General features: G+C 43.2%; 1 protein-coding gene across 25 annotated transcripts in view; it reads right to left on the bottom strand.

Moving 5' to 3' along the window:
- FNBP1 (formin binding protein 1) overlaps window positions 1–12171 on the bottom strand; it is a 115760-nt gene that overhangs the window by 3192 nt on the left and 100397 nt on the right. For 11 of the 25 annotated variants that reach the window (XM_088793441.1, XM_088793438.1, XM_074331179.2 and 8 more), the window contains 5 exons: window positions 11585–11694; window positions 7224–7356; window positions 5862–5983; window positions 5468–5607; window positions 3379–3703 (listed from right to left, as the gene is read on the bottom strand). In XM_088793441.1, coding sequence (XP_088649567.1) covers window positions 3525–3703; window positions 5468–5607; window positions 5862–5983; window positions 7224–7356; window positions 11585–11694 — 684 coding nt within the window. In that variant the 3' untranslated portion in view covers window positions 3379–3524. Of the gene's footprint in view, window positions 1–3378; window positions 3704–5467; window positions 5608–5861; window positions 5984–7223; window positions 7357–11584; window positions 11695–12171 lie in introns of those variants that run through there. The other 14 variants (XM_019728840.3, XM_019728841.3, XM_019728831.3 and 11 more) reach the window with 3 other exon arrangements.

Raw genomic sequence — 12171 nt, 5'->3', positions numbered from 1 at the left:
CACGGTTTTAGCTCCCATCTTTCCTTCTGAGAAGCCCACGTAGACAAAGGAGGCACCCATCCACCCCACGTCATCTTTCTAATAAATTGAGTTTTGAGAGAAAGGCCACCAGCTTCCCAGAACGATGCAAGGAGCTCAAAGGCAGATTCTCTCTGACGGGCACCCTTGGTTCTTTATCAGTAAAACGTACAACCTCTGGTGAAAAGGCAAGCTGTCCCTCCATATCTACTCCCCACAAACAGTGAAAGTTCTTCATCTTGAGGTGGGGAGAAGACAGACCAGGGAGACCTTGGAGCCCTTAGATGCACACAGGGTAGAAACAGGAGGGGGAAAGGGCAGAATTTTTAAAAAGCATTTGGCTAGAAAATTCCCCATTACTGAAGATGAAAGAGGGAAATACTTGGGATACACAGAATCACTTTCTCAGAAAGGTGAAAAATCATTTAAAATACACAACACGGAGAAAAAATACAATGTTTATTAGAGAGGCAGATACGAGGGTACAACTAAAAGGTGCCAGACAGATTCTTGTCTGTTAGGATAAGAATAGAGAGAGACACAACCATGTTGGCCGTATTGGAACAAAACTTACTCAGAACCCAAGTGTCTACAATAAACTCAAGGCTGGACCAGCCGGCAGGGCCCTAGCTAGCAGTGAAACAGTCCTTCCGGCTTCCCCAGCGGTTACAAAAACAAAAAGGTCACTTTTAGGCAGCAGAATCACCAATAAAACAAACAGATAAAAGAGTCAAACGTTAAAACAACGAATTCAAGTAATCCTTTTAGTTTTTAAATTGCAGTATATACAAATATATTGGGGAGGGGGGATTGCGGACATATTTAACAGAAAGCAATTGAAAAAAACAAACCAAACCAAACCATAAAAGAAGATAGTCACAATCCAGTTGACCAGTGGGAAGTTCCCCTAAACTAAATATTTTGGCAATTATTAAATAGTCACATCGGAGACGACACATACACACACAGCACGGGTGTTACTGAAAATAAAACAACTGCATGGAGCTGTGGGCCTTGGGAAGCAGCTGTAAGGCAGGCAATGTCGGTGGGGGAGGCGGACGGACTTAGAAACACGAGAAAGGCTTCTCCACACACATCAGTCACTGCTAAGGGTAACTCTAAAATGAAAGGAGGTAACTTTATAAACAAGCTGGGGCTTTGCTTCTTTTTATTAACAGGTAACTATTGGAGGACAACAAAGTATACTTTGGGTGGAATGGGAACATTCCTGATCCTTTGGGATTTGTTTGAATGCTTTTGCTAATATTTCACGCATTGACGAGATGGGATGGGACTGAAACCACAAAATGTTTTTCACCGTTTTGTCACCTTGACACAGACGTGTGGGCTACAGGGTCTGGGGCGTACAAGTTACATTAATGACCATAGTTCAGGTGCCCAAACCAATCCCCCCAAACCAACTGCGCTATTTTCTGAGTCCAATTTGCACAACACCGAAGGAAAAAAAAAAAAAGCAAAATAAAAAATAACCTTCATGGAGTGCTATACTTTTCAGGGCAGGCTTTTCAAAGGCTAATATTGTTTTACCCCAATTTAAGACGTTTTCAGTGTTTAAGTTTGCCTTCTCCAGTATAGTTCATAGTCTGGAAACGAGTTCCTCACTGGAGAGAAAGGTTAGGTTTTCATCCCGTAGGTCTCCCCTTTCACTTGGTTACAAGCCTAAAACTGTGACTTCCTGCTCATGAAAACACACCCCTGTGGTTTAAGGATCAGCTGATTTGTCTCCTTTTTGCTGCAATAGTTAAAAAGGGGGGCTGAAACAGTTCCCCAGAGAGGTCTGGGCTCAGGTGAGTGGCTTTATTGATATTATGTCAGCAAAGGTATAATAATTCCAAAGAAATTTGAATTACAAAATTATATTTTAAAAATCAGGCTGACCGATGTTGGTGTCCTGCTTTTGGTACAATCGTTGTCAGATGTAACCACCGGGAGGAAACTGGGTGAAGGGTACCCGGATCTCTCTGTGCTATCTTTGCAAGTTCCTGAGATTCTATAATTATTTAAAAATAAAAAGCATTTGAAAAATTAGGCTGTCATTAAGTAAAGATTACTAAATTCCACTTTGATGACCCTTGTGAGAAATATAAGTGAACTTTCTGCTGGAATCTGCAACACGCACCCATATCTCCTGCCAGGTCCTCGACCCACGGTGTATTGCCCTCACTTTTAAAGTCAGCTCCAAATTGGCTTATAAAAGGAGCCCACGGTATCGAGGCAAAGAGCTAATTTCCCATTTAAAAGTAGAAAGGATAGGAATGATTTTCAAAGCCAAATGAAAAGAGAATCCTGACACTTTCACTGTGACCCATTTATAGCTAATCTTCATGATCTCAGGGTAATTTGCAAAATGGGCACAAACACTGGGCTTGGTACCCATCCATCCATAGGACCAATTTCACCACTTATCCTGCCAGCTTCAAAATGCAAATCCCCAAGTGACCTAGATTCCTTTCAAGAGGGTGAAACATTTTATTTTATTCTGGCTACTGTGAATTCTACAAAATGAGCAAGCAATTCTAACATGGTTTTCAGTAAATTCACTTTGGGTGTTAAAGACGCCAATGTTTAAAAGAAAAAAAAATTCTCCCTTTGAAAAGCGATGTGTTGGAGTCTGTGTCTGCAGAAGCAGACGCTGTTCACTCTCCTTATAGCCACACCCAGGACGCGTCAGCTGAATACAGCTCCACTTGCCACACAACCTCCAGCAGAACAAAAACTAAGTACGCTATTTTGACGTAAGTTTATCTAAACAGCACTACCAGCACATCTGATAACTCTGTCAGCTGGAAGAGAGCAGGTCACTAGACATGTGTAAAAATCAGATGGGTAACTGACCAAACTTTTCCAGGGATCAAACAGACATACTAGGATAATCCCGATAAAAATTCACACTTTTGATACCAATAAAAGAATTTTCTTATTTGATTCTTTACTCAAGAGGGGAGTGGGGGTGGGGGCTGGGGGGTAGGAACTTTTATTTATGATGTCCTCCAAAGTGAAGGGTGGTAAAATTTAACAAAGTAGCACAGTTCAACTTATGGTTACAAAATGTAACATGCTAAGGTAGTTCGATTGGTGGCGGATACAGATACTACATATAAATAAGAAAACGGAAGTCTTCTGCACCTCTGTGATGTGTGCGGAGTTTGAAATTCAGAAATATTGATTAGAAGCTAGAAGGCAGCTTGTTTTGTTATCTACAGATACTGCCGAAAGCAAAAATGTTTATCAGATTTCAAATGACACGGTTGTAAATTGGCAGTTGGCAGCTTTCCACATAAAATGTCATCAGCAAATGAAACTGGATTATAGTCAGGACTAGACAGGGCAAGTTGGAGGGAGGGGCCTGAAGTCACCGAGTGGCTATGTGACAACATGGCCGGCCGCACGCTCCATCCAGTCTTTTGAAGAACTGCCTGCAACAGTCACAGTTGTGGGGAGAAACAACTCCAATTTTTTTAAGTTTTTTTTTTTTTTAAGTTGTATTAAATATAAGTCTTAGCACCTTTGGCATTTTTGTCCAAATAGACTTCGACGTATGAAGTGGGGACGTAGCCCTCTTCGTCTTCACTTCTCCGAATGCGGGTCCACCCATCACCTTTGTCTTCCTCTATCACATAGAGCGTTTCTCCTTCGACCACTGAAATGGTTCCTTCATTCTGACCTGGAAAAGCCGTATCAGAATATATTAGGTTTCTGGTAAAACCCAGGTCGAGAGCAAATGGAGTTTTGCAGTGAAACTGGTAAAAGCCCAGGTCGGTCCTCAGATGCCGTGGCCCCTTCCCCACCGCCCTGACACTTTCTCCTCCCACACAGAAACTTCTGGTCCTCGCCTCCCATCTCTCTAAGGACCCTTCTCCAATTCCTCCTGGGAGCCTTCTCTCTCGCCCTTCCCGGACGGCAGGTACTGTCCCAGGGGAACCCTCTGCTCTGCTCTTCCTCGCTCTCGGGGTGAAAGTGTTCCCATGGCTTCAACTACACCTCGTTACACATTGTCCCCACTTCTTTGTCTATTCTGGTTCTTTTCTGCAGCTAAGGCTCCCCTTCTCCCTCTGCCTGAAGCATAGCTCAGCCTTGATGTTGCCTTGACTCTGACACACGACATGGGTGGACCTGGGCTCCTGGCCCCCACCCGCCTTCACACACACACTAGATCCTCCTCCTGCTTGCCCATCAGGGGGCATCTATCTCCACTGTCCCAGGAGGCAACTTGGGGAACCATCTTTATCCCCTCCCCTTTTTAGTCCCACTTCTGATCAGCCCTGAGTCTGAGCAGAGTGTTTCCTGCAGTATCTCTGGGTTCATTTCTTCATCGAGGCTCCCAACACCATCGGCTGAGCTCATTTCAGAAGACAAGCTACCATTGCCCAAACCGTGTTCTGAAAGATAAACTGTTTAGGGAGCTGTGAGTTGGGGTGCTATGGGGGCCCAGGGGGTGGAGGAGATGTTTTGGACTGAAGTAAAATTGGGAACATTTAACACGGTGCTTCTCTTTCTTGTTTTGTCACAATGAATATTTAGTGTATTAAAGGCTCTGAAAAGTCCTGCAGTGAAGATATCTGTACAATTTACTTATTCCAGGGCTTCCCCAACTTAGATGAACTGACTGCCTCTTTCTGAGCATCCTTAGAACATTCTGCGGGATACTGATTTGATTCAAGGTTCATCAGGTTAGGAAACACTTGGCTTGTCTTTCTAACCATTATCCCTGTTTTCTGGTTGCTCCTACACATATGACAATAAATGCCCTAAGGTACAGCTCTGATCGCGTCAAGCCTCTGCTCAAATACTTTCAATAGCTCCTCAATGTGCCCAGTGCAATCCAAATGCTTCTGTTACCCAACCCCCATGGGCATCGTGTACTTTCTAGTCTGCTATTACCCCTAAGACATCTGAGCTCCAGCCACAGGAACCCCACGCTTTCCTCACGTCCATGTTTGGCATCACCCCGGCCTCTGATACATTGCAGCTCAGAGAGTTCTCTAAATTTCCTTACAGAAGTGACCTCCCCCTCCCGTGAAACCCCATCACTTTGTACCCTCCTCCCATAAATCCTGCAAGCTGCCCCCTCCTAGCCACACATCTGCTTCCTTTCTCCAGGGTGGGCACCACTCCATGCCACCTGCATCCCAGCCCTTCCGGAGTCTTTACACCACAGGAGCTCTATAAATATTGAATGAATGGATGGAATCATCATTTTATACTATCCGCTATAATTGAGCTCACTGAAAGTTGTTAAATTATATGGGCCAATAGGCAAAATATACAGCCATCAACTTAATAATAATAATAATAGTAAATACTATGAGTAGAACAAGAGTAATAAGAGAAAGTTTTGGAAGGCTTCAAAAGAAAAGTCGGATCACGGAAAGAGCAGAGTGACGCAGACAGTTTGTGAACCGTGGGGGGATCTGGCGTGAGGTGTTACCGTCAAACGTGTAGAGAGCTTTGCAAGTCCCTATGGCAGGTAGGGGTTCCTCGTCGTCAAACTCGTCATCGAAATCCGTGGCCAGCACCTTCACCTCACTCTCCTGACTCTGCTCCTCCGTGTAACTGCCATCCGGGCTGCTCAAGAAAGGAAAACACACAGCAACTATAGCAACTGGCCCCAGTGAGGACGCAGATGCAGCCCCCCAAGACCACAGTGCTGGCCACCCACCCAGAGTGATTGCTTAAAACGTCGAGGCAAAAACCAGCACCCTGGGGAGAAGCACAGGTCCATCGCCACAGACACATTGGTATCCAACAAGTGTCTGATGCTCATTTTCAGATCCCAGAATTGAGAAATAAACCCAGGCAGCAGGGCTGTACAGATACTGTACCTCTCCCGGTCTTGGGCGCAGTTGTTGATCGGCGGGGCGGTCTGGCCGTCGTACATGCCACTCTGTCGGCGGGCCTGCTCGCTGCGTGCCGGGAGCCTGCCCTCCACCTCAGCCAGCCAGGCCTGGAAACAAAAGCCATGAGACTCCGGCCTCAGCGGAGGGCCCCACCATGGAGTCTGAAGGTCCCAAATTCAGGCTGCTCTTGGTCACTGAAGCTGATCCCAGAGGACCAGGTGGGGCGGGGTCCCCAGTGTTATTTGCATCCGACTGTATAAACGTACTCAAAGGTGACTGCTTCCATTTCATCCCAAGTTAGAGAAGCGGAAGTAAATGGATTCAGCTGCTCACAATGTGGCAGGAAGATGTGATTTCGGACAAGTGTCTTCTAGTTCCATCTGGTTCCGAAGCTTCTGTGACCATGAGGTCACCCTTGGAAACAGGATGGTACTGCCACACTTGAGCAAGGACTGAGTTTGAAAGCTATACTCCCCACCCCACCCCACCTTTTTTTTTTTTTTTTTAAAGAGTGTAACATTTTTTAACAGTGAAGAAACTTCTACACAGGAAAATTCAAAATAGATATAAATTTACCCTCAGTAACATTTGAACGAATTACTCTAAGTTACACTTGAATAGTTACACTGTTCAAAAGGCAAAAGAATACAAATGATCAGAAAAGGACACGTCTACCGTCTACCGTTCTAAAAACTCAAACTTACTGACAGATTCTAGAAACATTCTTGATAGAAACAGCCTATTCTGATTGGAGCGATCAGTTCCTAATGTATTTTTCCATGCTCTGTAATCTAAGTGCGGGGTGGGGGTGGGGTGGGAGGGGAGCCTTTTGCCCACAGCTTTCAAGTACTTCTGTCTCTCCTTAAAACATTTATTGAGATGTTTTCAGAAATGAGTGTTTCCTACTCATTTCTAATTTGTATTCCCAACTGGTTTTCACATATGTAACCTTTTGATAATAGGTCCTCTGAAAGAACAATACCATATTTGAATTCATGTTTTGTGTCTTTCGATTCACTGAGATGATGGACGATTACACACTCCCAATGACACACGTTATTAAAATGAGATGAAGCAGAACAAACTTAAGTGAAATATTTAAATTGATCAACAACACTAAATATAACCTTCAGTGGTGTCAATTTCAAGGGACACAATTAAAATGGGACATGCTGAAAAGCAGAACACTCAGTGGATTTTTCCTTTTATCATAACTCAAGAATCACCCTGACATTTCCAGCCACAACTCCCTCAGGGGCAGAAATGCTGGCGCTCTGTACCCACAGTCACTGCATGACACCAAGCCCCTCTTCTGTTTCTATTTTTGTAACAGCAGCTTTTTCATACCTCGAATTTCTGGGCCTCCAGTCGCAGTTTTTCTATATTTTGGCTGACTTCTGTTAATTTGTGATCCAAACTGGCTGGGTCTCCCATTTGAGGATTCTTGAGGTAAACATCCTTCATTTTTGTTATGGCATCTCTGGAAAAAAAAGAATGAGCGGGACGTGGGAAAGGTTAATGTCATCAGCCAATCATATTCTCCTGCCACCTTGAAAACTATGCGGAGACTGAAGATAGATGGAAAGGAACGCTGAGGTCAGCATCCCTTCTGAAATGTCCCTATAGGGATCCTGCGACCAAGGTTTCTACCATCTTGAGACCGCTGTTAAAACCTCAGTTGCCTTTTCTGAATGGTGTCTCCCTGTTGTCTTCAGCAAGTGAGAACCATACATCACCCCTGCCTTTGCCCAAACAACAATAACGACAAACAAAACCCAAGTATTTCCATGTGCACATTCTTCATTCAAACCAAAATTGCAGCTGGCATCCTGTCTTGTGGGCAGCAATGTGTTGACCACATGAAGAAGCAGTTAATTGCTCTGAAAATTTTATTACACATTATTTCGACTATTAAGAAACCGAACCCACAGATGGGATCGAGGACAGGCGAGCGACAGTCTTAAAGCTACGCGTTGCAAGATCTCCACACCTTCCTGAAATCCTGCTTTGGAAGCCCCGCCCACAGCAATCTAAGGGAGGGACCCCTAGAGAAGCGAGGCTGGCAGGCTCGCGTTATCTCTAGAACCAAAGAGCTCTATGAACTTCAACTCAGGCGGCAAGGGGGTCTCAGTAGGGTTTGAGCTCTGGGAAGTTTAGAGCAAATGAATGCCAAGTTTAATGAGCTTCAGCAAAAGAAAATCTAAACCAATTATACAACACAAGACCAACAAACCAAACCATATTTTGAGTCATGGGAAACAGCTTAACTGAAAACACAGAAACAACAGGAAGAGAATTTCCACAAGTCCTGGCCACCCCTCTGCCCGCTTCCTCACATCTGAGCCCCCACAGCCTGCTGCCTGCTCCCCACAAAGGCCCCCCACAAGAGCCAGACCCTGCACTCCCAGCCCCCTTTGCACTCCCTCCTTCCTTTCCACAGCATGTACCATTTTCCAACCTTATGTACTTTGTTATTATGCTTATTGCTTATTGCCTGTCTCTTCCTACTAGAACGGAAGCTCTTTGAGGAACCTGAGACTCAAGCTCTTAACTTCTCCGCCTGCAGGGTCAGGACAATACCCGGCACCCAGGAGAAGCTCAATGAACATTTGTGAGATGAATAAACGTTCTTACAACAAATAGTAACGCCGTCCACCTTTACAAAACTCCTCTCCACGTCACACCTACACTCCAGCTACTGCCCTATTTCTCAGCAAACCTTCTCAAAAGAGTTGCCTAATTCACTGTCTTCATTTCTCCTCCTCCCTGTCTCCCCTGATCAAGCTCTTCAGCAGTTTAATTTTGTTCATCTTTTCAAGGAACCAACTTTTCGACCTGTTGATCCTCTCTGTTGAATGTATTTTCTCTATTTAATTAATTTATACTCTTTATTACTTCCTTTCTTCTATTTTCTTTGGTTCAACTTGCTATTCTTTGTCTAACTTCTTGAGATGGATTGTTAGCTCACTGAGTTAACTTTGTTTCAATGTGCACTTTGTTTTCAATGTGAATGGAAAGCTACACGTTTCCCTTTATTTTTTTATTATTATTTTTTTATTTTTTAGAGTTTTTTTTTTTTTTTTAATTTTATTAAATTTATTGGGGTGACAATTGTTAGTAAAATTACATAGATTTCAGGTCATTTCCCTTTATAAACATGGCTTTCGTGACACCCCAGAGACACAGGCAGGATGTGTTAACGTTCAGTTGTTTCATATATTTCAAATGTCTAGCATGATTTCTCCTTTACAGTCTATGAGTTATTTAGAGCTACACTTCCTGAATTTTGGGGCTTGGTCTCCGGCTTCATTGCAGGCTGCAGAGAACATACCTTGAATGGTATCTAGCCTTGGATGTCTGGTCGGGTTTACGTTATGAAAACCAGGATACGCTCAATTTTGGGAAATGTTCTATGTGTGCTTGAAAAGAATGTGTATCGTGCAGTTATTGGACATACGTGTATCAGGTCAATTTTATGAACTATATTATTCAAATATTGTATCCTGACACTTGTTAACCTGTTGTATCAATTACTGCGACAAGTGCATTGAAAATCTCCTACTCTGATGATGCATTTGTATTTCTTGTAACAAAAGGTTAAGAGCATAATCTTTCTGGGTTTTGAGGTTACGCTGTTATGGTCCTTACACATTTAAAGTTTTATTATCATCCTGATGAACTGAGCCATTTGTTATTTGAATCGTTTATTATTATGACGTTGATCTTCTTGAGTTGAACAGTTTGGGTTTTTTTTTTTTTTTGACCTGGAAGGCAGTCGTCACACCGTTTATTTTTGGTTGGCATACACATGGTATGTATTTTCCATTCGTTTACTTTCCATTTTTCTATATGTTATGAGTTGATATATCTTTTGTAGAGAGCATACAGCTGGATTTCGCTTTTTTTGTCCACTCTGAAAAACTCTTTAAATTGGAACATGCAGTCTCTTTACATTTAACATATTGATTCATTGTATTTTACAAACACTGATGTGCCAGGCATTGTCCTAGTCAGACACGTTTCATCCTCACACAAACTGGCACATTAACTCCCTTTTAAAGATGAGGAAACCGAGGTCCCAAGAGGTTAAGGAGCTTGTCCAAAGTCTGCGATAAAAACACAGAGAATCAGATCTACCATCCAAATACGTGCTTTTCATTTGTCTTGCCTATTCTATGTATTTTTTCTCTCCTTTATTGCCTTTTTTTGATTATCAAAAAAAGTTCTCAGATCATGTCAGCTCTGCTGAAAACTAATGTTTCCTGCACAAAACGTAAGTTGCACGAGAACAGAGGTTTTTATGTTTTGCTCATTGCTTTTCCCTCAATGCCTAGAATATTACTTGCACTCAGTAAATGCTCTGTGAAGAGTCATTAAGTGAACAGTGAACGTGATTTGCCTTATTAGCAGCAAGGACTGCTATGGAGTGAAAAGGTTAACCAGGTTCCACAGCCACCACCCAAGTGACAGAGAAATTGTTCTCCATGATATTGGACAACGAGAGTCTGTCAACAAACGATAAAATGTCATTTCAGATACTTGAGTCCTAACTTCTTACTCCTGTACAAAATATAACTGCTCACTTATTAAACAACAAGAGGTTTAATTGGCTTATATATTTATAAACCCTTTTTGTATTTGGTCCCACATGTAATAAAAAGCACAAAGATAAAATTTTCATTGCATGGAGTATCTTTCTAATACAAAGCTAGAAGAAAGTTAACTATATGTGTTCCAATGTTTTATACACTGTAACGAGGTTTATAAAATGACCTGTTGTTTTCAGGAGTCGGCCTAACAGAGGTGAATGAATAGAAAACTTTTCTTTGGCATGTATGAAATTGTACTGCCTTACCATTGTGTTTGTTTTTTGCATAACCAAATTTTAACCCCAGCTTCAATATAACCAAATGTATGTAGGATGACCCTGTGGCCTATTTATAGAGCATAAAAGCTCAAACAGATGAATGAGTCATCTAATTCACTCAGTGAGATGTAAGTTGAGAGACGATAAAGTGGCTTTTCAATCGGGATTGTTAGGAAGTGTCCCTCAAGTGATTTGAAAGTGTTGTAGGTTATAAGTGTGGGGTGGGAAGTACAAATTAAAAGAGATAGCAAACCTTTCCTGACTTTTTTTTTTTTTTTTTGCTGCATGTGCACCAACCTAGCATCCTTAGGATCAAACTTACAAAGCAGCTCAGAAAACTGGGAGGCCCCGCAGTGGGAGCCTCATGCAGACACTCCTCAGAGCAAGCAAACACTGACACTCTAACGGCTGGTGGTGTGTTTAATAAGGCACCGCGATCTGTTTTCTAGACACCATTAATACGTTCTATAAAAAGATAAGAAGACATGAGAAACTATGGGAAGGCTGATTGTGACTTATCCTCCTATAGAAGGAGAAGTACATTTTGGACCCAAAGCTAAAATACAGGGGCAAGAGAGAGGGTGGGAGTTGGGCCGCTTTTCTCTTCCACATCTGTTCAAAAACACTCACCTGACAGAACCACATGCATTTTGTTACCAAAACACAGAAGAAAACCCACTTGTTAGAAGAACCCTCCCAGATGGGAATAAAGCGATCCTGCAGAATGTGTATGACACAACACAGAGTGGAAACAAGCACTTATATTCAAATGTAGCTTTGGAGTTCCCATCTTTCCAAACAGAACCTGAATTTCTTCAGGAGCCATTTTGACTCACTCTACCTTTGATCCATCTCCTTTTGAATGTCTTTGTTTAATTCATCGACTTTCTGTTGGAGCTTTTTCCTTCTCTGTTCAGGTGGGAGGTTGCTGAAATCCTCCGGTGCTGCACCCTGTGGATGCAAACAGAAATAAGCCAGAACACCCTATGGCCCTCCTTGCCAAAAGATATGGGAGAAGGCCTGCAGGAAAGGGTCCCCAGACACCAGGGCGTGCAGACGTCTGCACGTGTTTGTGAAATCAATCCAGCGCTTTCCCACAACACCCGCTGAGAGGCAGAATCAGGCCATGCAAGCTACACAGGCCCCACAACCACTTCACGGCCCACGGGCGCCGGCCGAGCTGCCTCCGAGAAGGCGAGAGCAATGCTACAGGGGGGGAGAGAGGAAGAAACACTTCAGACTCCGGGGAGAACGGGTGAGAAACGCAGTTTGAGACCGAGCCTCCACATTACTGCCAGCGTCGGTGGCGACACTGAAGTTTTAAGGACGTTTTAAGTTTTCTCTGTAAAACAGTGATAAGTGTCCCCATCGACTGTACCACGTGAAAGGTGCTGCGTTTCCCCCCTAGTCTGAGTTATTCCTTCCTGT

The sequence above is a fragment of the Rhinolophus sinicus genome, chromosome 16 (assembly GCF_057876585.1).
Source record: "Rhinolophus sinicus isolate RSI-liver-muscle chromosome 16, RSI-T2T, whole genome shotgun sequence".
Taxonomy (NCBI): Eukaryota; Metazoa; Chordata; class Mammalia; order Chiroptera; family Rhinolophidae; genus Rhinolophus; species Rhinolophus sinicus.
The sequence above is the reverse complement of the archived record's forward strand: the minus strand, read 5'-3'. Positions and strand labels throughout refer to the sequence as shown.